The sequence below is a fragment of the Phoenix dactylifera genome, chromosome 14, assembly GCF_051530095.1.
Source record: "Phoenix dactylifera cultivar Ajwa chromosome 14, Ajwa_hap1_PhDact_Kaust_v1.1, whole genome shotgun sequence".
NCBI lineage: Eukaryota > Viridiplantae > Streptophyta > Magnoliopsida > Arecales > Arecaceae > Phoenix > Phoenix dactylifera.
Window position 1 is genome coordinate 4578970 of NC_143203.1, and position 27251 is coordinate 4606220.

General features: G+C 38.8%; 1 protein-coding gene across 2 annotated transcripts; it reads left to right on the plus strand.

Moving 5' to 3' along the window:
* The first annotated feature begins 330 nt into the window (after nucleotides 1-330).
* Nucleotides 331-26868, plus strand: LOC120112760 (squamosa promoter-binding-like protein 6). Of its 2 annotated transcripts, none has more exons than XM_039132594.3 (12): nucleotides 331-519; nucleotides 619-1766; nucleotides 4598-4779; nucleotides 6702-7037; nucleotides 7147-7379; nucleotides 23763-23837; nucleotides 23924-24031; nucleotides 24137-24254; nucleotides 24364-24505; nucleotides 24669-24819; nucleotides 24932-25537; nucleotides 26292-26868. In XM_039132594.3, the coding sequence occupies exons 2-12, from the start codon at nucleotides 1186-1188 to the stop codon at nucleotides 26751-26753; spliced, it is 2994 nt and encodes a 997-aa protein (XP_038988522.3). In that variant the 5' UTR covers nucleotides 331-519; nucleotides 619-1185; the 3' UTR covers nucleotides 26754-26868. The 2 variants fall into 2 exon arrangements, with proteins under 2 accessions (XP_038988522.3, XP_088566551.2); XM_088710425.2 differs by having other exon boundaries at nucleotides 416-557; nucleotides 1350-1766.
* The last annotated feature ends 383 nt before the right edge of the window (nucleotides 26869-27251 follow it).

A 27251-nucleotide genomic window follows, 5' to 3' on the forward strand; every position in this document is an offset into this window, starting at 1 on the left:
TGCCCACCCAATCGGTCCCCATGCTTTTTTGACGCACAATACGTCAACGTGTCGTTCTATTAGCTTGGTGGGACCTACCAATACCAGTCACCGAAGAGAAGGTGGGGCAATTTGGGTCAAAAAATTACGCTAACTTTATTATTGTCTCTCATCATTATATTATAATTTATAAAAGTACAATGCATCTGCCTTAAAGTTAGCGAAACCCCGTGAGATCCACCCACCCTTTTTCCAACCCAAACTGTAACCGGGCCCCACCGTATCAGGCCCCTTTTCGTTCGAGGGTCTGACAGTGGGTGTATTAAAAACTGGTGCCATTAGTGTTCTTCTAGATGTAAATGCGTGGCCGTGCGGGTCGGAAACCGCATCGCTTCCCAGGACGTCATTTCCGCCTCCTCGTCCTAACTTCTCCGCTGTCCGTCCCCCTCTCCTTCTGTTCCCCACTAGCAGCCTTTTGGGATCTCTTCTCCGCCGAACGCTCGCCGCCGATTTTGGGGATCTCAATCCGGACGACGCAAGGTATTCATCAGATCGGCCGTTGGTTGCTTTAAAGTGAGGTTTTTGTTTCCTTTTTTCCCTCCCTGACTTTAGTATTGTTTTTGCGATTTTTTTTTTCAGTTTTTTCCTGGAATTAGGGAGCTTAGAAGTGAAATTCGGCTCCGGAATCTAGGGCTTTGGGTAGCTTTTTGTGTGGATTTGCTAGGGTTTCTGCTGCTTCCCTTGCTGCTTCATGTTTTATTTGGTGGGTTTTGGTACATCTGGAATGCAAGATTGGAACTGGAATTAGCTACTGAGGTTGTTAGACTTCTTCAATTCTAGTATAATTTAGCGAAATTGTTGGTTTAATAAGGCTTGAAGTTGGGGAAATTTGTGCTTTAGAATCAGCTGTTCCGTACTAGGGTTTCTTCTGTTGGAGTTCTAGGAATTTTTGATGTTTGATTGAATACTGTGGGGTTTCTTTAAGAGTTCTGTAATTGGGCATGTGGGTTGCACTTGCTTGGATTCACGGGTTTGTGGGCGTGATGTTTTTGGATTTCTGGGGGCGCAGCGAGGCAGACTGGGGAAACCATTGGGCTACTGTTCTCCTATGTTCCATGTCCTGAGGGGCTTGAAATCCCTTAACTTTAGGGGGTTTTTTGTTTTTGGAATTGAGGGTTTAGTTGTTCTTAGGGACTTACTGGATTGATGGAGGCTGGAATTGGGGCCGAAAGCCATCCATTTTATGGTTCTGGAGTGTCGAACATGAATGGGATTGGAAGGAAGAACTTTGAATGGGACTTGAATGACTGGAAGTGGGATGGCGAGCTGTTTATAGCCAGCCCTTTGACTGCTGTTCCATCGGACTGCAGGAACAAGCAGCTGTTCCCTGATGCAGCAAATGGAGTGCTGTCAAACAGCTCATCATCTTGCTCTGATGAGACTGATTTTGGGAAAGGAAATGGTGAAGCGGAGAAGCGAAGGAGGATTGTAGTGGTGGAAGAGGATGGACCATATGATGGAGCTGGATCTCTTGCTTTGAAGCTCAGGGGGCATGCTTATCCTATCCCAGAGCCCGACAATGCGAATTGTGAAGGAAAGAATGGAAAGAAGAGCAAGTTGCAGGGGGGCAATTCTAACCGTCCAACTTGCCAGGTGGTGGGCTGTGGGGCTGACCTCAGCAATTCCAAGGACTATCATAGGCGGCACAAGGTCTGTGAGATGCATGCAAAGGCCAGCACAGCAATGGTTGGAAATGCTATCCAGCGTTTCTGTCAGCAATGTAGTAGGTCGGTGTTCATCAGCTTATTTACTTGGTTTACCATGCAAATCCTGTTAATTCTCTGCAGTGTCATTTAACCACTGTTTTGTCTCTTATATCTATATGTTTTTATTACCAATTGTTTAAGGGCATCCCTTTCCTTATCTGTTTGCAGGTTAGTATATATTCACTTGATTTCACTTATTTCTTCATTAGCTTTACTTAAATTGTTTCTGAACTGCTTCTAAACCCTGTAATCTTGAATTCCATATCTAAGATATCAAAAAATTGAAAAACACTAGTTCAAATCTACTTTTTTTTTTTTGTTCAGTTTTAATATAATCAACTGTGGCCTTAGAAAACCCTTTACATAACTTAGATGCAATGTCTCTCTATCTGTGCAAACACTGTTGGTCAAACTTAATCCCCATCATGAATAAGTTGCTGCATTTTGAACTTGGATTTGAGTCATCACCATGTCTACATGAAGTAATTGTGAACTGTAGGCTTTTGGAAGGGAGATGAATAAAGAAATCCCATAATTTCGTTGCTCTTTTACAATTGATCACTTTGAACCCCTCTGCATATTGTCTTTTCTTGAGCTATAGAATGTCACAAAATATCGACATTAGTTATTGGTTTACGGACATCAAAAATTTATCTTTAGATACTCAGTTACTCGATTTTTCAGATGCTACAATACAGAGCTGGAGCTCATGCTGCTCCAAAATGATGCAAGACAATCAAAAGAGATGGATCATTAACACCCTAATCGAGGTTGTAAGTTAAAGGGATCAGGATATCTGAAGTTTTGTTTGGTCTTATCGTAGGAAACAGCAAAACTTCAATTGCTATGATTTTCCTTTTAATGCTAAGATTGCATTTACATTGGGCTTGGAGCTTGGAATTTTTATGTGAAGTAGATATAGCAGATAGGGTAAATTTGATGGAAAGTTTGATCTGGTTTTCACAGGTTTCGGTGAATGATTATGGAAGTTGACTGTAATTCCTTGTTTTGGCTATGAAAAATGAAGGTTACAACTAATATAATTTAATTATATTTGGTGTCAGGGGCCTTTAGGATTCAACATGACCACATTTATCAAATGTTTGGGAGGCTAGATGGTGATTTGAAAGGATGAAAGTAAGAATTTTTGAAGAGAAGGAGAATAAGGATAATATAGAAAAAAATGTCCTCAAGAAATATAAAAGGAAATGATAATTAGTGTCCTTGTTATGCCAAGTGCTTGTTTTGCACCTAGCAAAGGAAATGCTTGCAATTTATGGAGCCGCATCATAGAATTAGAGAATAATCTGAATTTTATTGAACTCAAAATTGATTCACAAGAGGAGGACAAGTTACATAAGGGAAAAGACCATGTTCCCTCAAGGTGACAAAGGCTCCTATATAACTTTAAAAAAGGCTGACACTGAGTAGCCCTTTTGGATGGTGACAAAGAAATGCAACTGAAGTAAATAAATAGGAAGGAATGTTACAAACTTTGGGTTAATGAATCATATACTGACAGTTATACATATCCAGAACTCATTTTTTATTTTATTAAGAATTTCCTAACTCAAGTTATACCTTGAACACGACTATTAGTACTGGATGCCATTCCCGATGCCATTCCCTAGTTACCACATGATAAAATTAATTGATTTAGAAGTTGTTGGTAGGATTTGAGTCCAGATCATGTCAGTAGAAAATACAAGATGGGTCATTAAATTTCAAGTATTAAGATAGTTAGCATCTTTTGTGCTTGTGCATTATGGGCACACAATACTTATGCTTGCTAGTGAATGTGTGCCTTTGCGTGCCAAGCATTTGTACAGCATGCCAACAGTGGCATGTGGCATTTAACCATAATCAAAAGATTATGGTGGTTCTAATATGCACTAATAGACTGAATAACAATGATAGTGCTTGTGTGTTAGAATGCATGGTGGGCTGTAAAAATTTGAATGCATATTGTTAGCCATGATCTGCACATCTTAAGACACATGGACAAAAATATGATGGGTTTTGATGCAAATTTTGACAACTCTATTACAGATAAGAAACACTCTTTTTTCTGTGCGGCTTTAATGTTTTTTCATTTCCTAGAAATTTATGAAATTGGAATTTAAATGGCATGTAACGTACTGCATTAATAGAATTTGCTGAAAATAGGATTCTAGGTAAGTTCATTTCTTCCCTTAGCCAGGCCTTGTCTCCCGCTTTTCCCTTGCAAAATGGTGGCTTGCTAAACAGCAGTTAAGTGAAGATGGGGAGATAGTTGGGGAGGTGGAGGTGAAGGGTGTTGGATTTAGGTATTTGTAAGAGTACAGGCATTAATTTACTGAACTAAGATTGCCTAAACTACATCTAATACAACTTTGCCTATAATATTTAATTCAACCTAACACAATCTAAAATGTTGAAATTCAATGCTCATTGTAAATGGACTTGAACACTGAGAAACTACCGAACCAAAAAGGAGCGACGAGAGGTGAAGGGTGGAAGATTATGGTATTTATAGAAACTTCCATCTACTCAAAAACATTATCTAGGCTACTTCTGATATGACTTGAACTGAGTGAGGGTGACCCTATTAGTCCAAGGAATGCTTCTCTTTAATCCTTTAAAGCATAAAGCATAAGGATGATTCCACTCTTTAACTGAAAAGCATGGCTGATGAATTTGTGATATTGTCTCTGTATGACCTGAACTGATGGTAACTGATCTATTGTGATCTGTGCGCCATTTCAAATTTTTATTTAGCCATTGTTTACTGACATCAGAATCTGTCTTACATCAGAATATTATATGCAATTTTTTTAGCAGCTTCTTATGAGCTCCTTATGATTGCTGTCCAGATTTCACCTTCTTCAAGAATTTGATGAAGGGAAGAGAAGTTGTCGTCGACGTTTGGCAGGCCACAATAGACGAAGGAGGAAAACCCATCCTGATGTCACTTCCAGTGGAACTTCTATAATTGATGATCAATGTAGCAGTTATATATTGATGAGTCTACTAAGGATTCTCTCGAATTTGCACTGTAATAGCTAAACCCTTTTCTATACTACATATTTAACATCTCTTTCTTTGGGACTTAATGTCTTTATTTCTTTCAGTGCTGTTTCTATGTTCTTTTTGCTGGTTCTGAGTTCATTGTGCTCTGGGTTCTCCATAGTTGTTGATGGTATTATTTTGTTGTTTTTGTGAAAATGCCTGTCATATCTTGTAAAAATCTAGCTATGTTTCGCCACCCCTCCCCCCTTTCGCCGCACCCCACGGATGTGTGAATAAATATCTTTATGGGAAATCTTACAATTATGGGATATGGCCATTTGAGTGATCCTCTGTGTTGCCCTCTGGGGGCCGAAAATTGAGGCAAGATACTATACCGTGCAGCTGGTTTCTTGTCCAGATGAACAATAAGATATATGTCCTACTAGTGCCTATTGTTTATTATTTTGCAATCGAGTTGTTAAAGTTGTACAGAAGTCATCATCCTTCATATTTTCTTTGCTTTCTTGGTTGTAAGAGGTTCTTCCTTTTTCTTATAGCCCCTGTAATATTTTTCATATTACATGTTTCATAATTAATTAACATATATAAATATCATATACTTCTTGAGGGCGGGGCTTGGTGCAACAGTTAGGTTGTTCCATCCTGATGTAGGTGTTATGGGCTCGGAAAATGGAAAGAGCCTCTTCCTAGATAGGTGCAAGGCTGTGATTTGACCCTCCCCGGACCTCACAGTGGTAGGAGCCTCATGCATGGGACGCCTTTTTTTCTTGTTTTATTCAAAGACTTCTTGATACTGACATATGTGTATCATGCCTTTTGTCATGCTTATGAAAATCAGAATTTCTTATTGCGCTCAATTGTTTGATCAGACAGTTGTATATTTCTAGCACTAACTGTATATATGGACATGTGCAACATTGGCCATGAACTTCCCTATTGAAGAGAGTGTCGTATGTATACAAACATACTAAATTCATAATTTATGGTTATACTTAAAATATGTTGATCTGTGTGTTATGATTTCATCAGTTCTGCATAAGATCCTTATAACATTTTCTGTTGTTCATGAAATATTCTAAATGCTGACATAGATTTTTGTAAACTAAATTAGGTTTAGCTGTGGTATGGTCAACCAGTTTGTCATAGCTTAATTATTTAATAAAAGGCGAGGAAAAAGAACATGGTTCTTATTTCTGTCAGAAAAAAAACATATGATCGAGAATCAAGAGAGTTTGACTTTTGATGAGAAAATTAGACTTTAAATGCATATTTGGGGTGACAAGGCATGTAAACAAGGACGAAGCCAAATTTGTGGGATTATTTCTTAATAGCATTAGGCCTTCTTTAGTAATTTGGTGCAGTCCTTAACTTTTTCAGCTTGTTTTGTAGGCGTGAGCATTTATCATAGAGATGGTCTATTTTGCATGTAATTTGCAAACTCCTATAATGTTGGCTAACAGAAAAAAGGCATCTGTATAAGTGGAGGACACTGTTTTCCTCTTGAACTGGTGTGTACCGACTGCACCTGTCCATGCCAGTTATGTACTGATAGTTCTTAGTGTCTGTACCTGTTGCATACTGGTTGCTTCTTGTTCTTGTTGATACTGAGCACCTCGGTCCATCTCGACTGTATTGGTACCTTTCCATTCCAGGACAAAACTGGTAAAGAGCTTGTTACTAATATTTAAATCCTTGAATATTGTTGAAGAGAGTAGTGCAAAATTAGAATTATGAGATGAAGAGCTTTGTAGAATGAATATTACAAACTTATTTTAACCATATTAGAGATTTACAGTAGAATTACAACTTTAGTGCGATTTTGCAATGCCTCTTCGTTCATCTTTTGAATTGATTTTTTACTTGTGGTCTCTCATTAGGATATTTCATTATTACGTAACATGACTTGTAAGGAGTTAAACCACTGATAAGTCCATATTGCACATGCAGCTCATAGCTCCGAGCAGTCAAAAGATCAGGACCTCTTGTCTCATCTTTTGAGGAACCTTGCCAATCTTGCTGGTTCTTTTGATGCAAAAAACCTTTCTGGGCTCCTGCAAGCTTCTCAAGATCTGCAAAAAGTTGGGACTACTGCTGGAACATCATCAGAAGCAGCTAATGCTCCGGTTTCAAATGGTGCTCCTGCACAAGAATCCGCAAGGCCCTTGTGTTCAGCTTCTAAAAAAACCTGTATCTCTGGTACTCAGGGTCTGACGCTGACTAATCATATGGGACTAGTTGCTGCAACTATGACAGAGATGCCTTCGAAAATGATGGTTTCCCCAGGTGGGACTCTGCAAGTATTTGCTTTATGACCTGCAGTCTAAGTGAACAGTGTATGATATCTAATCTGAATCAAAACCTTTATGCTGATTACTTGATATGCTTCCTGCAGAGTCTGCTATCAAGAGAGTCAGGTTGAAGGACTTCGATTTGAACAGCACATATAGCGAAGAATGTGGAGATGGATCTGACAAGCCAATAATCCCTGTACATTTGGGGACTGGTTCTCCTAATTGTCAGTCATGGTTGCAGCCGGATTCACGACAGTTGAGTCCACCTCAAACTAGTGGTAATTCAGATTCAACATCGGCTCAGTCACTATCTAGTTCCAATGGAGATGCTCAGGTATATCATTTAATTTGGATTTTATATTTGGCAATATTTTCATCAAGTGGTTATAAGATGGCCTTGCTTACTGAATAATAACTTTTGGGTTGTGAATAATAACTTTCAGATTGTGACATAGGAAAGACTAGGGTCTGCAATCTTAGAATCGGGTAGCATACTAGAACATTATTGATTCGGTATGGTACGTGTCAGTATGGTATGGTACGGATCAGTATGGTATGGTATAGGTTAGTACGGTATGGTATGCACACTCCGTCGAAATAACTCTCAACCATTTTTCTCACTTTTTGTTGCCTAAGATGTTAACCCAAGAGACGGGGTGAATTGGGTTTTTCAAAACCTTTTACAAATTTAAATAATGATTAAGTTAAACTAATTTAAACATAAGCATGCACAACGAAATGATAAATAAATGCAAAAGATAAGAACAAGCACAACAACACAAATACTTGTATTTTATAATGGTTCGGTGCCGATCCTGCACCTACATTCACTCCCCAAGGCTTCCTCCTTGAAAATTTTACTATAATTTATAAGCAACATTACATCACAGTTGTTTTTCGGGCTCACAACTAAATCCAGTTGATTTTCTTTGGCAATCAACCAAAACTAAACTGTTTTGCCTTGAAACCAAACCAACTTCGAGTTCCAACCTTTAGGAACTCTTTTCTAATTTTCAAGCTCAGCAAAACTTAGCAGATTTTTTAGGATAATTGACCGCAACTTAGCTGTTTTATAAGTACAACCAAACCTTATAAGTTAGCTGATTTTCACAGTGCCAGCCACACCAAAAACTCCACACGAGATTTCCTAATCTCATGCACTAAAGAAAGATAGCAAATGCATACAATATAACCTCTACAAAGTTTGAATTAATGTCGTTGAAGTTCAAGTTGGATTGCTCTGAAAGTTGAGATCTTGGTGAGTAAAATTCAACTTGTTCCCTTTTCTCTTTCCTGCTCGCTCTTGGTCTTGTGATGGAATTCAATGATTGATAGTTGAAGCTCTCTATGGATGTTTAGAAGCTCACTCTGAAGTGGGGGGAGGCTTTGAATGGTCACTTCTCAGATTGATTCTCAAGTTGAAGCCTAAGAAGTAGTGTTCACTTATATTTTTTTTCTTTACCTCATCTCAATCTCCTTAATCTATCATATTCTATAATTGAATTTGGGAGTATTTATAGCTTGAAAAGTTGTTGGAGAGCCGTTTCTAGCCGTTGAAGAGGATAAACTAGCCGTTGGGAGTGAATCTGACCGTTCTGATTTTTCAAAAAAAACTAACCGTTACTGTTGTCAGGTGCAGATGAGTCGACTTGAATTCTTCAGGGGTCAACTCGTGACTCAGGGGTCGACTCGTGATCTTTAGAGGTCGACTCATAATCTTCAGGGGTCGACTTGTGAAAGGGTTGTTTTTGACTGCTTTCTGTTTTTTTTGCGGCCATTCAGGGGTCTTGTTTATGCTGGGGTCAACTCGCCCACTGTAGAAACTTTCAAAACTCTTCAAAAAAACTACTCTATGCCTCTCTAACCTCTCAAACTCATTGAGGTACCTATACAATCAATTAACCACTCCAAAAACATAATCATTAGTGTCATACTCAAATATTTTGTCCTCATCAAAATCAATCCATTAGGTCAACAATCTCCCCCATTTTGATGATGACAAAACTTTTGAGTATATGCCAAATAAAACATATTGTGTTTCTAGGATTTATGCACAATTAATTTATTTATGTAAAGCATGAAGTAAACAAATTTATGCTTTAAGAACATACTTCATGAATGCTTTACAAAATTTTCAGATTAACCCAAGCTAATATATATTCAATTAAGCAGATACTCAACCTACTCTCTTTCTCTTTTTGACAGCATCAAAAAGTTTCATTCTAAAATTTAACAAATATTAAGAGAATTATAGCAACTTCAAACTTGTTCCAATCATTGTTCAAGGGAATTGAAGAGCTTAAAGATGAAAAATTAGGCTCAGAGCTTTTGATCATTCAACTTTGATGTATCAGACCACTCGTGGTTCAAGAGTTTCGAAAACTTTAGACTTAGCAATAGTTAACTTTCCCTTTTCCCGTTTTTCATTAAATTATACCTATTTAGAGGTGCTAAAAAAATATCAAATATGCGAGTTGCAATTTGGTTTAAGATCGAGGCACATGATGTATCAACCAAATAGCAAGTTTCAAGGTATATCAGAGCAAATTTCAGAGTTAAATTTCAAAAGTGGCTTATTGGAGAGAATTATTTTTCATTTCTTCATTGTTTAGCCTTCTTTATCCCCTTTTTGTAAAAGTCTTTAATTTATGCTATTAAGTTTTTATATAATCTCTCCCCCTTTAAGTTTTCTTTCTCTCCCTTAATCAATCATTCCTTTCAAAGATTCAGAATTTTAGAATAGTTTTCAATGAAATTTTCAGATTATAAATTGAGATATGTGTTTCAAAAATATCAGAAACTTTATAAAAATAGAATTGAAACCAAATATAGGGCTAATATTAATGAGTTTCAACAAGTATCAGAGCATTACAACATGCATCAAGGCATTAAACGCAAGAATCATAGATTTAAATCATGTAAGGCATGACAAAAAGATTCATCAAAATCAATCCATTCTACCTAATTTACAATTCAGATTCATTTATTCATTTTTGAAATTCATTTTCTTCCATCTTAGAGTTTTGTTTCTTTCAGATATACATGATTTCATTTTCAGGTTTTACAAAAAATTCAAGCTCAAATCAGAATACCTTAATATTGATTTATGTTTGATCAACAAATCAAGTTTTAGATTTGGGTCTAGTAATTATTGATTCCTTAGGAATCCAGATTGTCTTATTTCCATTAGCAGTATTGTTTTTAAGTAAACATGAATGTGCCATATGTCCCTTTCTTCCACAGTAATTACATTTTATGAATGGGTTGTTAGAGTTTGTTATTTTTATATCATGAATACACTTTTGATTGCCTAGAATTAAATCCAATTTCTCCTTTTCATATGTGAACTTTGAAAACTTAGTATTTAAGTCTTCTACTTTTAATTTCAGATCATTATTTTCCATAGTTAATTGATCTTTTTCTTTTGAAATTAGTTCTTTTTCTTCAAATAGTTTGTAGTTTATTTTTTCAAGTTCTTTATTTTTCTTTTCTAATTGTTTAGTTCTATAAGAAGATCTTTAAAAGCATTTTGCAATTTATCTAAAGTAAAATCAGAAGAGGATTCAATTTTACCTTATCTTCTTGTGCCACAAAACACAAGTTATTACCTTTGTTTCTTCTTTGGAGTTGAATTCTTCGCTATCGCTCTAAGATCTCTTCTTCTTTTTCTTGCTATCGCTCTAAGATCTCTTCTTCTTTTTCTTGCTTGGCTACCTTTTAGCCAGAGCTTTCTTTCCTCTCATCTTTTTCTTCTTTTATTTGTTCAACTCGCCCTCAGCTGAAGCTTTACTTTTTCCTCACTTTTTTCTTCTTTATCTTCAGGAAGCTTTTAAATTTCTTGGTGATTAATGATAGGTCTTTGTCTTCATCACTGGACACTTCACCTCTATGCTTTTTTCTTGATTGGAGGACTTGAATGCTAATATTTTCTTTCTTTTGTTGCTGTCTTCTTCATGGTTCATCACGACTAGCTTATGGGTCATTAGGGAACCGAAGAGCTCTTCCAAGAATAGCTGGTTTAGATCCTTTGTCTTTTGAATAGCTGTCACCTTTGCTTCCCATAAAGATTTAAGAATCTTCTTTAGAAGATCATAATTAGTATATGATTTTTTTAATATATTTAAATCATTAATAATATTTGAAAATCTGGAAAATATTTCAGAAATAGAATCATATGATTCATTTTAAACATTTCATAATTTTGCCCTTGCATATTAACTTTTAATTCTTTCACTTTATTAGTGCCTTTATAAATTATTTTTAATTTATCCCAAATTTCTTTAGAAGAAGAACATGTGCAAAGTTTATTAAATTCATTTTTATTAAGGGCACAATAAAGTATATTCATTGCTTTAGCATTTAGTTGAGCTATTTTTTTTTCATTATTATTCCATTCACTTTCGTGTTTGGGAATCTGAATTCTACTTATAGTTTTGGTGGGTGTGTGTGGGCCACATACTATGATATTCAATAAATCATAGTTTTGTGCTGTAATAAAAATTTTCATTTTAGCCTTCCAATAAGCATAATCAAATTCGCTAAAAAGAGGAGGCCTAACGAAGGAGTGTCCTTCAACAAAAGACATTCTAAGGGTTTATAGATTTTGAGCTTTAGACGATGAGGTCTTCAAAAGATATAAATGCATCTGCTCTGATACCAATTATTGCCCAAGATGACAATCCAAGAAGAAGGTTGAATTGGATTTTTCAAAATTTTTTACAAACTTAATAATGATTAAGTTAAATTGATTTAAACATAAGTATGGATTAGCGAAATGATAAATAAATGTAGAAGATAGGAATAAGCACAACACAAACACCAGTATTTTATAGTGGTTCGGTGCCAACCCTACACCTACATCCACTCCTCAAGGCTTTCTCCTTGGGAATTTTACTATAATCTATAAGCAATATTATAATACAGTTGTTTTCTGGGCTCACAACTAAATCCAGTTGATTTTTTTTGGCAATCAACCAAAACTATACTGTTTTGCCTTTACAGCCAAACCAACTCTGAGTTCCGACCTTTAGAAACTCCTGGCTGATTTTCAAGCTCAGCAAAACTTAGTCGATTTTCTAGATCAATCAACCTCAACCTAACTAGTTCACGGGTACAACTAAACCTTACAAGCCAGCTGATTTTTACGGTGTTAGCCACAGCAAAAACTCTACACGAGATTTTCTAATCTCGTGCACTAAAGAAAGATAGAAAATTCATACAATATAACCTCTACAAAGGTTGGATTAATGCCGCCGAAACTCAAGTTGGATTGCTTTGAAAGTTAGGATCTTGGTGAGTAGAATTTAGCTCGTTCTCTTTTTTTCTTGTTCGCTCTTGATCTTGTGATGGAATTCACTGATTGGTAGTTGAAGCTCTCTCTATGGATGTTTGGAAGCTCACTGTAAAATGGGAGGGAAGCTTTGAATGGTCACTTCTCAAATTGATCCTCAAGTTGAAGCCCAAAAAGTGGTATTCACTTGTATTCCTTTTCTTCACCTCATCCACTCAATCTCTTTAATCCATCTTATTCTCCAATTCAATTTGGAAGTATTTATAGTTTAAAAAGTTGTTGGAGAGCCGTTTCTAGCCGTTGGAGAGAAAAAACTAATCGTTGGGAGTGAATATGACGTTTATTGTTTCGCAAAAAACTAGCCGTTACTGTTGTCAGGCACAGATGAGTTGACTCGAATTCTTCAGGGGTCGACTCGGAATCTTCAAGGGTCGACTCGTAAAAGTGCTGTTTTTGACTACTTTCTATTTTCTTTCCAAAGCCATTCAGGGGTCGACTTGTTTATGTTGGGGTCGACTCGTCCACTGCAGAAACTCCTAAAACTCTTCAAAAAAACTTCTCCATGCTTTTATAACCTCTCAAACTCATTGTACTCCCTATGTAACAAATTAACTACTCCAAAAATATAAAATCATTAGTATCATACTCAAATATTTTGTCCTTATCAAAATCAATCCATTGGGTCAACACTTTTTATCTCGTTATGCCTCAGTATGGGTCAATATGTACCTTGGTACACCTCGATTGAGCGTGGGATGGGGTTGATACTAACCTAAACGTGAGTTTCGTATCGGTTTTGACCAAGGTCCGCTGAACCGGTAATGGGACCCATACCGATTGGTGCCTGGTACGGTTCGATACTGGTTCGGTACCGTACCGAACCAGTAGGGGTAGAACTGACACACTCAATGTTTTTTTGGAGTTTTCAAGAATATTTAATTGGTGAGAGGTGTTCTCTGACTGATAATACGACTGTAGAAGGACTCATCCGAATATGTCGAAAGCAAAATTCGACCTATAAGATGCTCCGAGTTGTGTAGGATAGTAGCCACCAGAAGATGCCTCAGATGCACCATATCTATATCTGTATCTGTATAGGTCATAGTTTGCATGTAGCTGTGGGTAAGAGGATCCAATATATGACTCGAAACCTGATATATCTATGGATTCTACTTTACGTGCGAGGTTATTTGTAGCTGCATCGTGTTCTGAATGACCTCGAGAAGCCCGTCTCTTATATGCAATCATATCTTCGCGGGTTCTACCAGATCGTGCACTGTGATCTCTATTTTGTGTATTACTCATCGGTGAATTGAAGACCACTCTGTGGCTGTCTCATAAACAGTGGTCTTTTGTCCACTCTCTCTGGTCGGCAGATCCATAACCACCAGAACTGTTATCGCTGCTACTTCTGGTCTCTAAATCTGAGTGTACTGATTCCTCCTTAATACTCCATTGGGATTGCAAGTTTCTTCTGTTTTTTTTGGTGTGCTGGATAGTTGCCTTCTTACTCTGTGTCCCTCTCTGTCTGACTATGTTGGAAGAATGTGTCGCCCTCCTGACCGAGTTGACAGGATAGCATAATGACCTTGTCTAAGCATCTCTTGATCATATACCTAAGAGGATGTCTCGGACAAGGAGTCACGTGGAGATTGGCTCTCTTGTGGCTGTGGATGATCAGCTGGAAGAACACGTGGAATATTACACTTAGCCCACTGCCCTACATCAACCCTAGCCGCGCTGGCTACGAAATTGGCCGGGTCCGGCTCCTGTTGCTGGCCCATAAGCCATCTGATTATAAAATCATCTGCATCATCAATGAAAATACTATGAATTGGGTCTGTATACTTGAGCTCCACTTCCTCGTAAATGCACTTCAGCCTTAACCTCAGATTGTAGTGAACATATATAAGGTCGTTGAGGCGCTTCTATGTCAATTGGTTTCTCTACTTGCTATGGATGAGGTTGAGGTGGATCAGTTGCGCTCAGCCACTCGAGGAGATTATTTTGGAGAGGATTTAGATAGCTAGCCACTTAAAATTTTTTACGGACAACCCAAAATGAGTCCATCCTTCAGCTGCAAAAATATTGAATAAAATTATATATAAGATAGTACCATATTAGTAACTATCTAATGCTAGATAAATGTCCTGATGTGTAACATACCTGGATTCATACTTTTTTTACTTACGACAGCTGCCGAGACTCCAAAGCTGTCGCTGCCCTTTCTAAATATTTTGGCCTGTGAAAAAGAACCGTATTGTACTATGTTAATAATAGGAGATGTGAGTTTAAGTTACACATGTCATTTAAGTTGATTTACCTCTTCTTGACATAGGGCTGCTACTTCTAGATCTGACTCTATTTTGTAAATCACATTACGTAGAGCGGCCAAAAGTTCGTTATCCATATCGATTCCATGTATGCTGTACTAGAACCGAAGGTTTAGATAGTATGTTTTACATAGAGTTCGTTATTGTTTTAGTAAAATTGTACATGTATAGAAGCAGTCTAATTTTTAATGTTCTTGCTTACCTGCTAGATGTAAGTCCCTACCCATCTGGTAGTTCCACTGTCACTCAATAATGTTGATGTACTCCTGGGCATGCGTTGGATTTGCCTCGATGATCTAAGTCTTTGTCCTCTCCATCATGTGATATAGAAAGTCCATCTGGGAGTACCTCTCGCTGTCCATGACTTGAAGTACTTTATTCAATAATCTGATAGTCTTTATTATCACAGTGGCTTGCTACCAGAATATCTGCCTCGTCATGAAGTTCTCGACACTGCTTTCAGTGTCGGCCCTCGCATATCTACTTTTCTACCACTTAGGGCTGCTTTCTTCTCAGGAAGGCTATCAAGTGTAACATGGTAGCAAACCGTATGACTCCTAGTCTTACTCTCCCTCTGCATACCTCCTTAATAGTGAAAGGACCCACATATGGTTATAAATATATCTGGTGATGATTTGGGCTGTCTTTACTGTTTGCTGCATATTACGAATCTTCGCAATGTCCATCAACATGAGGTCGATATAATGTGCAGCACATGGGGTGCAGAAAATGTGGCCGTCGCTCCAAGATTTTTCGGCAATCTTACATTGTGGCCTATTATCAGTAATGACTCGCACGACATTCTCTTCTCCTACTTAATCAATCACCTTCATCAGTTTGAGGATGTATGTGGTGTTGTGCATCTGATTAGAAGCATCAACCGACTTGTGGAAGAAAGTCTTCATATAACAATATGTTAGAAAGTTGATGCTCCGTTTGGTGGAACCTGTCCAACCATCACACAACGCAGTCAGACCATATGTGGGTCACTTGTTCTTATAGGAGGCAATCCATTTCTCTAGCTCCTTATTATTGTTAAGAAGCTCACCGTAGATGTTCTTCGGGCCTGCATGATCTATATTAGGACCGACAGCTTGTATGACAGAAATGGCAAACCTGTAGTACATATTATCTACCACATTCGCTGGGATGTGGCTGAAGTGGAACATGATTCAATAACTTGCCACATATTCTTCTTCTTATTCTTCTTCAGCATTGAGTTAACCCTCTGCTGCTTCGAATCTCTATTGTGGAAGGCATGTGGATCAAATTCATGGATTGCTGCTGCTAACTCCCTGGATTTGTGCTAAGAAATGCCTGGATTTGTGGTTTCTCGTTATCTAAAGCAGATGCCTTCTCTGACTCCTCAGAGTGACAGGAAGGTGGCTCTGCCGCTCGGCAGTCCATATCCGCTTTCTTCTTAGCAACCCTCTCTTTCATTACGCTGAAATTAGCGAGCACTTCATCAAATGCCAAACCTCTTGTGGGCATTTTCGGCATATAGATACGTTGGGATAACTACCAACTAAGTACTGCTTCAACCTAGTTATTCCTCGAATTTTGTATTGCATCAGTTGTACTTTCAATGGTGCCGGTCCGAGAGCATTTGCCCATTATCCCAGCAAATGTCACGCTCTGGGTCCTTTTTTCTTGATTGCTTTATTTCCATAGGTTTATAAAGTACGTTAGTTTATCAATTATTTAAAAATAACAAAATTAATTTATAACAAAGATAATTTTTTACCTCAAAAAATACACCAGATTTATCTAATACATACCCCTAATTTTTCTTTTATATATATATTAATAATTTTTAAATTTAAAAATATGTTTAAATATCATAAATTTAGAAAAATATGATTTCTACCTCAAAAAATACTTCTGAATTATGTAAGATGTACTATTATTTTTTTGTAATTTTTGGTATAATTATATTTTAATAATTTTATAAATTTAAAAATAATTTTTAAGTATTAATATTTTAAAAATTAATTTCAGCACAGATTCATATAGAACTCAACAATGGATGCTAGATATATTTTTCTAGGTCCTTGGATATGCATCAAAGGCTACTTATTTCTCAATTTTTTAAAAAATTAGGCTTAGGACTGTATGCATGATCGCATCAAAACTTTAATGAGTAGACACTAAATTTTTATGGAGAGTAGCTTGTATGCCCCTAAATACGTTTCTGATTTTATAGATTTTTTTAATTTTTATTTATTTTTTTAATTCTATTTTTTAATACAAAAATATATTTTTAATTTTTAAAAATTATATTTAATTTTTATGTCAGCGTGTAGATTGTCTATAGATCTACAACATATAAAAAATAAGCTCAAATTGAAAATTTTGGCATGACGTCTTCTTATTTTGCAATTTTTGAGCTATTTTTTCAAGTCCATCCTGAAAAAAGAGGAAATGAGATAGGGAAGAGGAAACACATCTTATTTAGCATTGGATCTTTCTTTTGATAGCCTGAATCAGTGTTGTTTTTGAAGTATTTAGAAAGCGGAAGCAACAGAGAGAGCCGCTGCTTTCAAAATGCTGAACAGACACCTAATGCTTTAAAAAGCATCAGGTGCAGTCAAGGTACGCGGTACCGACTGTACCGACATACCGGTGGGCATCGGTACCGGTACCGTACCGAACCAAACCGAGCCGAACCAGTACCGTACCGATGGGGCTAAAAGCCAAAAAAAAAGGAGCCGGTACGGACTGGTCGGTTCGGGCCGGTACCGAGTCGGTATGGGCCGGTACCGAGTCGGTACGGGCTGGTACGCGTCGGTACCGGCCGGTACGGTTCGGTATCGAAATATGTAGCTGTACCGTACCGGTAGGGTCCGGTACCGGTATGTACCGGCCGGTACCGGCCCGTACAGACCGGTACGACAGACCATGGGTGCAGTCCATAGTGTCAACCTGGTTCGGGATCGGGTTGACTCATTGCAAACCGGCCGGTTCACATCGAGGCTACATCGACAAGATTGATTCCCGCCGGTTCAGACATTTGGCCGGTTCGCATTGAGTTTGCACCAAATCGATCAGTTCCGGCTGGTTCAGACACTTATCGGCCGGTTCGGTTGGCTCGGTACAGGTTCTGGCCAGTATGGAGTCAGAACCGAATGTATTAGGCGAACTGACCCGGTTCGTACCGGGTTGGTTCAGCATTGCCTGAATTGGGCGATTTTTTCCGGTTTAGCAGACCTTGGTTCTGACCCTATATGGTACGGTATGCCTCGAATTGGGTGGTTTGGGGTGGTATGGCAGTCCATGGAAATGATAAATAATTATGGTTTGCAATCTTGGTACTTGATCTGTACTGGTGCCATATTGGTACAAGTTTGGTTCGACGTACTGATACTAGATATGTCCCCCATATCGAGTATTTGTTTGGTGTCCATATTAGTATGGTATGATACATCCAAGACCGTATGTACCAGTACTATGAAGCTTGCAAGCAATTATTTTATTATTTTTTATAATTTATAAATTTTGTTTGATAAGATTCTAGTTGAATTTTTTGGATAGATTTACCTTATGACTGATGTTATCTGTTTATGTCAAGTGCCAATGTTTCCATTGTGATATACCAATTCTTTCTCTGCATGTGTTTGAGATGTTGGACGTGCAACCCTTAATTTTCTATGAACTGTGTAAAATTGTTGTTAGTGCACGTATACATTAATTCAATGCTATATATGTGTGTTACATATGAGAGGTTTTGACTTTATTTAAGTGTATATATTGCCTCTCATGGTGAATTAATCACAAATTTTCCCTCTTCAAGCGGTGTAATATCAAAGCGATTATCATCTTCATAGACTTTAAATATTGAGTATTTGTTGTATAACTAAAATGAATTATTCACCACAAATGTAGCTAAAATTTTAACCATGTTTGCACCTGAGGCATCATGGTCCATCGCATTACTCATTTCCATGCCACATGTGGCATGAGGATCAAGTTCTGTTTCTCTACACGATTGTGTCATAAAGTGCTTTATTTGATTCCTTGATGGGCTGGTTGTTTATACCTAGGTCAGCTTTTGGGGCATGAACGTAATTCATTATGGGGTGATCAGAAGACCTGTTAATTCAACCAACACCAGATATTTGATTTTTAGCATGAGTTGGTTGAGATTGGGATTTCTTTTTATTCAGCCAAGTAGTGTTCAAATATCTGAAGGCCCTCAATATCATTGCTGCTTTGCATCAAGAGATCTTCTTTAACTTCACAAAACAAAAACTAGTATAAATGGATGCTACTTGGTTCCTAGGGGTGTCAACATGTCAGGTTAGGGTTGGGTTTGAATTTATCCCCACCCAAGCCCAAATATGTGCCACATCTAAGATTCAAACCTAATTTGTACCATGCATTCATATCAGACCTTAGAATTTGTCTAGCCAGGCTGGGTTTGGACCATGTTAAATAACATGGTCAAGCCTTCAAATGTCGGCTTAGGCTTGACTTGGTTGAGCTTCATGCTTGAGTTTTCCAAGATCGAATCTGCCCTAAGATTAAAAAAAATCATCAGGCCCAAGATAAGTCTAGACCGACCTAATCTAAACTTGTCAAACCTTAATCCCAAATATGTGAGAGAGAGAGAGAGAAGAGAGAGAGAGAGGAATTGAGAGTGGAGTGGTGCCATCTTAGAGTGGTGCCTTATGAGTGCATTGAGGATGGTTGCCTTATTCTGTGTTTGTATTTCACTATGTGGCTAGATAATAGAGGGCGAGGGATGACATCTGATTCTATGGTTACACAGCAATGGAAAGAGAGTGAAAGGAGGGATGTATCCAATCTCCTTTAGCTAGTAACATCCTTCTCTGGTAGAGCTGCTCAATGGGTGGGCTGAGCTAGTTCGGCCCAAGATACCATGTCATTTAGTCAAGCTCAGGCCTGACTAGGTCTGGCCTTTGAGCCTACTTCCCAAATCTGAGCCCGCTACTTATTGGGCTTCTGGGCAGGGCTTTCAGGTTGTCTGTGTTTTTTTTTGGGGATCATTGACTTGGCCTTAGCTGGTGAGGGCGGAGCCGGTGGAAAAGGGGATGGGGAATGGCATGATGTGGCCAGCCTCACTGTCGACGGTGACGGCAAGCATGAATTGGGGGAGGGCATTTGTGTGGAGAGGCGGGGGGAGGGAGGGGGGAGCGGCGATGGAGGCCCGAGCTTGGGCCGTGGTTTTTTTTTTCTTAGCGAAGCCGAAGAGGGATGGGATGAAAGAATAGATGCCTTACAAGCCAATCGCAATATGTATTGTGAAGGATTTTCTTTTGATTTTCCAAATTATGTACATGACATTTAAATATGAATAAAGGCATTGTGTTTTATCATATGCTGTTGATTATATTTATGATAAACTCCTTAGATTAGGGCAATGGTTTTGAGGCTATGATGAGATCATACTAGTGAGACCTAAAATCCTAAAATCCTAATCTTAAATATTCCCAGTCGTTGGTACATTGAGTCGGGGATCAATGTTTACCGGAAAGACTGGCACATCTTATGTATGCTCGATGCAGAGGGTGATTGATCTCACAATCACTTGTGTGGAGTCACTAATACAAAGATGTGGGTGCTCATTAAAGGAATAAGTTCACTGAATTGACCTACAAAGAGAAATCTTATGAAGTCTTACTTACATGTCAAAAGATGATTCTCTTAGTGGGAGTTGTGCAACTGATCCTTTGACCTGCGATTACCATAGTATCTTGTGCACATAAATCCATATTTTGATTTCCACTCATTCATGACAATAAGTTGTGTACGAGGTCTTCTGGATATGGTGGATTGTGTACGAAGGTTATGAGTAGGTCAACAAGGAATTAATCACTTATAGTAAGAGAAGATCGCATCCTATTTATTCTAATCATATGATAATTCAGGGAGCCTTTGATCAAAGCACAATGAAAATTAGAAAGAGTTTCTAATGTTTCATTATTCGAATTATCATTAGAAGATTGAGAAATATATGAATATAAAATTGAGTTTGACATATATTCATACTCATATACATATTCGGGATGCAGTTTGATTAAAGGATTGAATTGTACAGTAACTTGCCACTGAAGGGTATTTTTGGTATTTCTACCAAATTCCATATTTTTCGGATAGACATGACATGTTGCTAGACGTCAATCTTGTATTATAGGTTTGATCAAATTAAAGAGTTTAATTCGATTACCAATTAGAAAGGATTCTAATTGTTAAGTTCGGGTTCGTGCAGTTTGGACTTAAATCGATTAGAAGAGTTCTAATCAAGTTGGGTCAACTCGCACTCACACCTATTGCTGGCTAAGTATGGAACCCAATGGGTCACACACAAGAAAACTTATTAAGGGTCTAATTGGATTAGATCATGTTTGCAAGATAAACATCCTAGCAGGTGTTGCAAACCCTAGCTCCTGATTCAAATTAAATTTAAATCTGATTCTTAGATTAGGTTGATCTAATATGATTAGATCATGACCTAATATGGGTTAGCCAAGAGTTGGAACCCATTTGGCTTTAATTAGACTTGATTTGATTAGGTTTAATGTTTCCTTTAAGTTGGTTAAACCCAATTGGATTGGGTTTAATAGGGCCTTCACTTCTGGACCATTGGATCGCTCCCTGGATGAAGGATTTGGTCCACTGGTTGGCGCCTTTATGTAGACCATTGGATGGCTTTCTGGATGAAGGATCTGGTCCACTGGTCGGCGCCTTATTCTGGACCATTGGATGGCTCCCTGGATGAAAGATCTGGACCATTGCTCAGCGCCTTATTCTGGACCACTGGATGGCTCCCTGGATGAAAGATCTGGACCATTGCTCAGCGCCTGAATCTGGACCATTGGTGATGGCATTTTGCTTCTGGACCATTGGATGGCACCCTGGATGATGATGCCTTGATCTGAACCATTAGATGGTGCCTAGATCTGGACCATTGGCTTTGGTTCCCTACATTTGAGCCCTTGGATCATCAGGATTTAAAAGGAAGACGTGAGAAAGAAGCATATCATTAGATACGGCTTTTTCTAAAGCTTGATACGCCTCCCTCTTTCTCTTGTTGGCACCCTCTTATCACACCCTTTGATGCATGAAGGGATGGCTAGGATGCATCCCTTCACATCTATAAATAGGGAGCCATTCCACCGTATTCTTCATTCCAACTCCACCGCATTCTCTCTCCCTTATCTCTTCTTTCTTACAAGCCTGTCTCTTTCTAGCATTGCTTCTAGAGTATCCTAAGCCAAGATAAGGAGGTCTTCTTTAGGACAAAAAGATTAGAAGTGATTTAGAAAGGTGAAAGAAAAATAAGAGAGGAGAGAAAGCAAGCCAATTTAAATCCTTTGGAAGGATTCAGCATTAAGGATCAAAAATCTTTGGAGCTAAAGTCTTGATCGAGTTTCCGTGTGGATCACTGTTGGAGGGCGGACACTTGGACGCCTCGTGGAGATTCTACAAACTTGGATTTAGCATTACAGGATTCTTCTATTTCAGCATTTATATTTATATTGTTTGATTGTTACCATTAAGGTAATCTAGGCTTATAAGAGTTTCATGTTAAGGAACTTTATTAAGAAATTTTTAAAATTCCTAGCTTCCGCTGCGCATCATGACATGATCGGAACCCTACATGGGAGGGGGTCGGTGGGGGATTGGGATGGGAGGGGTCGGAGGGGGGGAGGGGGCTATGGTGGGATTGGCGGAGGAAGAGGAGAGGAAGGTGGGGGGAGGGGAGGAGGAGGGGAGGGGGTAGGGGTCGTCGTTGGTGTCGTTGAGGTTGTTGGTGTCAAAGCCCTCGAAGTCGGCGACAGCGAGGGGGGAGTGGTTCGGAGTTCGTGGGAGGGAGAGGATGGAGAGGAGGGGGAAGGGGAAATTTACTAATTTTATAGTGTATTTTATATATTATGTATATTATATATATTATATAAAATTCGGCTCAAGTCGAGCTTGGGCCAGGTCAATGCAATCTAGCAGGGAGTCCATCCAGAGTTAAGGAGGCATGTTGTCTGATGGGACAGCTCTTACATCAATTGGAGAGGAGGGATAAGGCAAGGATTCTGCTGGGTTTAGGGTGTTCAATATTTATTCACAAGGGGTGGGGTGGGGTGGGGTGGGGTGGGGGGGGGGGGGGGGGGGTACACACACACACACACAGAGCCTACCTTTTGTCCCTGTGATTAGGGCAGAGAAGGAGTGGCCACATTGGTATAATATATATTTTAGTTGAGCTAGCCTAGGCAAAGCTGGAACTCGATTGCACCAGAAGATCTGAGCTTAGCTAAGACCTGCAGGCCAGAAGTGCTTGCTCAAGTTTATCCAAAATTGGGTTGGGGGCCCAGGTTTCTTTTGTTCATGTCTAACCCATATCAAATAGTAGGCTTCAAAACAATCACGTACCAGTTGGGTTTTGGGTTAGTATTCAGCATATGTTGTGCAAGCTCTATCTTGGGCATGGTGGGGTGGAAGAGCAAGGCTAAGGATGGTCTAACAAAGAGAAAATGGGGCAAAGTTAGTCACCACGGGTTGTCTTGTCTATTACACCAACACTCAGTGGCATAGCTGGTCTCTGCCTTTTCTATGAGAGGAAGAGTATCTCTAGAGAGGAAAAGGGAGATAAGGATTGTTTGTTAGTTGACACAAGCAAGTGACAAGAGAATCATTATGCAGATTGTATATAATGACATATACATTTTATGATTAGACCAGGTTTCAGATATGGTTCAACCTATACCCAAAGCTGAAGTCTAAGAATAAGAGTTCGGTCTAATTTTGGGAGCTAAATCCAACCCAATAGCTTGTTGGGCCTATATTTCGAACCAAACCCTAAATTTCAGGTTGGTTTTAAGTTGGGCTAGTGAGCCATCGACCCCCATTGCCCCTCCTACTTTTTCTTGTCTAGATCAATATCTGCAAATTTACATCTAATTTTAGGTTGAAATTGTCTTCTTATTCTTTGATTTTGTGTTGGCATATGAGATATTCCTTGACAGGAAATGGCTTTGTTGTTTGCATACGGTAGGCAGATAAATGTGTGGGTATTACTTACTATTGCTGTGCTCTTTTGAGATTGTTGTTCTCTGACTTTAATATCTTTTGCTTCCAGTGTCGAACAGATAAAATCATCTTAAAGCTCTTTGGTAAAGATCCTAATGATCTTCCTCTTGTTTTGCGTGCTCAGGTAAAGTATACTTTTTCAGATTCTATCTGGGTATGATACATTGCTAGAATTTTCTGTCACCTTGATTGTTTAATGCTTAATTACAGATCCTTGACTGGCTATCCCACAGTCCTACTGACATTGAGAGTTATATTAGGCCTGGTTGTATTATTCTAACGTTATATCTTCGTCTAGCTGAGTCTGCATGGGAGGAAGTATGCTTCTATAATTTTTATGATTACTTTCATAATGGTTGATTCTTCTGGTTCTGGCTATTAATAATTGGTACTTAATCTGTCTTGTCCTTGCTATGCTCACAGCTTTGCTATGACTTAAGCTCCAACCTGAATAGGCTTTTGCATAACTCCAGTGGTAATTTCTGGAGAACAGGATGGATATATGCTAGGGTACAAGACCATATAGCGTTTATTTATAATGGTATGTTGGACTTTCGAATAACTTTATTGATGTTTGCACTGATCAGTATCTTGGCATAATGAGTGGAAGCAAAGAAAAGTCTCCTTATTGTATCACATTGCTGTTGCAGGCCAGGTTGTGCTGGACACACCTTTGCTTCTCAGATGTCCCAATAATTCCAAGATATTATGTGTGACACCTATTGCTGTTTCTAGTTCTGCAAGGGTTAGCTTCACTGTGAAAGGTTTTAACCTAATTCGGTCAACAAATAGGTAGGTATATCTTTTCAGTTATTTTTTGTTCTTTGATGCTCGATTATGTGAGTTGATCTTATTTCACCCCATGGGCTTCGGGTGATAACTTCCTTTTGCAGAGAATGCACCTCTGACTGTTTTTTTACTTTCTTCTGCATTATATTGTCTAATCATGCTTTAGGTTACTCTGTTCATTTGAGGGAAAGTATTTGGCCCAAGAAACAACACAGGCTCTAGTGGAGGGCACTGGTACAGGTTCTCAGCATGAGGGATCTGAGCACCTTAGCTTTTCTTGTTCCCTCCCTGATGCAACAGGGAGAGGATTCATTGAGGTGCTGCAATGTTCTAGTCATTTGTTTTCTTCCATCTCCCTCCCTCCATTCTTTTTCTTTATGTACAATCTCTCTGTTGTCTGTTCATTGAATTCTCAGTTTTGAATTTCAGGTTGAAGACCATGGCCTTAGCAATTGCTTTTTCCCCTTCATAGTTGCAGAAGAAGATGTATGCTCTGAGATACGTATGCTGGAGAATGCAATCGATGTAATCACATGTAATAACCAAGATCAAGAAAGAGCAGATGCAAAGAATTCCAGAAATCTAGCTCTAGACTTTTTGAATGAATTTGGTTGGCTTCTCCGGAGGAACCACCTGAAGTCTAGAACTGACCAAATTAAATCTTTTCCAAATGCCTTTACCCTGACACGGTTCAGGCAGCTTATGGCTTTTGCCATGGATCGGCAATGGTGTGCGGTTGTGAAGAAGCTTCTTGACATCCTATTTAATGGAACAGTAGATGTAGGTGGGCAGTCTCCTGTGGAGCTTGCCTTGTCAGAAGATCTGCTCCATGCGGCTGTTCGCAAGAACTGTAAGGCTATGGTAGAACTTCTGTTAAAATATGTACTGGTTAAAACTTCAAAAGAGACTGGCCATGGTAAATTTTTGTTTAGACCTGACATGGTCGGCCCCTCCAGTATTACTCCACTTCATATTGCAGCAGCCAGTAGTGGTGCTGATGATGTATTGGATGCACTGACTGATGATCCTGAACTGGTATTTCCTTCACTATGCTTGCATCTCGATTTTATATTTTTCATTATGATATTGTGGGAAATGTACTGGAGAAGTTTCATTTCAGAAATTTGCTATTTAAGCAGCATTTCTGCATGAAATGTTCATATGTGATGTGCCCACATAATCCAAAATCACTGACATTTTTGAAATGCTGGCATGCATAAAAATAAACATGCTAAAAGTATTGGCCTGTTGGTACATCAAGTACTTGCTTTATGGATCACTCTTTTGTGATCTCCATCTGAGTCCTGCCTCTGACTGCTTATCAAATGCCTCCCCTCTATTTCCATAAAGTTCTGCGTTGGTCTCAGATTTTCTTTTCTAACCTGCACGTGAATCCAAGAGACCTTCCTCACTGGAAACATCCTTGGTCAACATGTAGATGGCCAAACTGTCCTGAACTCATTTTGTCCTCCACGGGTGCTATTTTTATGCTGTCAAATGTGCTTCATTCTGATTCATTTTGTCTTCCACCAGTGCTATTCTTATGATTTGCCAAATGTGCCTCATTCCCAACAACATTTTCCTTGGTTTTATCACATCCACCTCCACCCGACCTGAATTTGCTCTCTACTGAAACCTGATCTTTTGCCTGGCTTGTGATTTCTGGCAGCAACCATTTATTTTTTAAAACGCTGTCGCATTGTATTTGTTTGCATTACTCATCAGAAGTTAGCTATTATTTTGCTATTTTGTTGCTGTTTCTAACACATAATGGTGTTTCTGATCCCAGCTTGGAATCAAAGCGTGGAAGAGTGCACGTGACAGTGCTGGTTTCGCTCCTGTAGACTATGCCCGTGCTCGAGGCCATAAATCCTACATAGATATGGTTCAGAAGAAAATTGATAAGCAACCAGGCAAAGGTCAAGTGGTCCTCGACATTCCTGGCAAATCAGTGGCACATGATTCCTATAAGCTATCGGATGGACCAAACTTTGGGAAGCTATCGGGTTTTGAGATACACATGAACAAGATGGGACCAGCCCAGCGAATGTATTGCAATCGCTGCAGTCAGCAGCAGCTGGCTTACCAAAATTTTGGGGCGAGGACGTTGTTGTATAGACCAGCAATGCTCTCTATGGTGGGCATTGCGGCAGTTTGCGTTTGTGTTGCTCTTCTGCTCAAAGGGCCGCCGGTAGTTTTCTCTGTGTTCCCGTCATTTAGGTGGGAGTTGTTGGGCTATGGAACAATGTGAGGAGTTGCAAGCGCCATTAACGGTCATCAATTTGTGGAGACTTGTGGCACCGTCATCAACTTTGTAACATAATTTTTTATTAAATTAAAGCAGAATCATCCTATTTTTTTTGTCATGACCGGACTTACTAAACGCCAATTGTTTTCTGTACGGTTTGAGAGATGGCACACTCTTGCATCTTGATTCTTCTGCAATGCAACATTGGAGCAGTCATCTGTGGTAGTGTTGGTTGATCATGACTAGAACAATGTGAAGGCCTTCAGAGTTGGTGCCATTGTATCAGATTTGTTACCTGAAGGGAACAGAGATCTCTTAAACCTTATCTCATGGTAGGTTGTGATTCTATCCTCGCATGGACTGATCTTGCAGACAAATTTTGAGTAAGGGCTTAGCTATGGACAAACCTGATTCGAAGACTTTTAGTTGATTTACCACGAATCTGTCAAGGCTGAATACTGCCATCATCATACCTGTATTTATGATAAATTTAGTCACTAT

What these genes read in the sequence shown, in the direction of transcription:
- LOC120112760 (XM_039132594.3), top strand. Translation starts at nt 1,186, where the DNA reads ATGGAGGCTGGAATTGGGGCCGAAAGCCATCCATTTTATGGTTCTGGA. An exon ending in CTCTTGTTTTGCGTGCTCAG is followed by an intron (nt 23,838 to 23,923) that starts GTAAAGTATACT and finishes GCTTAATTACAG; the next exon opens with ATCCTTGACTGGCTATCCCA. An exon ending in CTAATTCGGTCAACAAATAG is followed by an intron (nt 24,506 to 24,668) that starts GTAGGTATATCT and finishes ATCATGCTTTAG; the next exon opens with GTTACTCTGTTCATTTGAGG.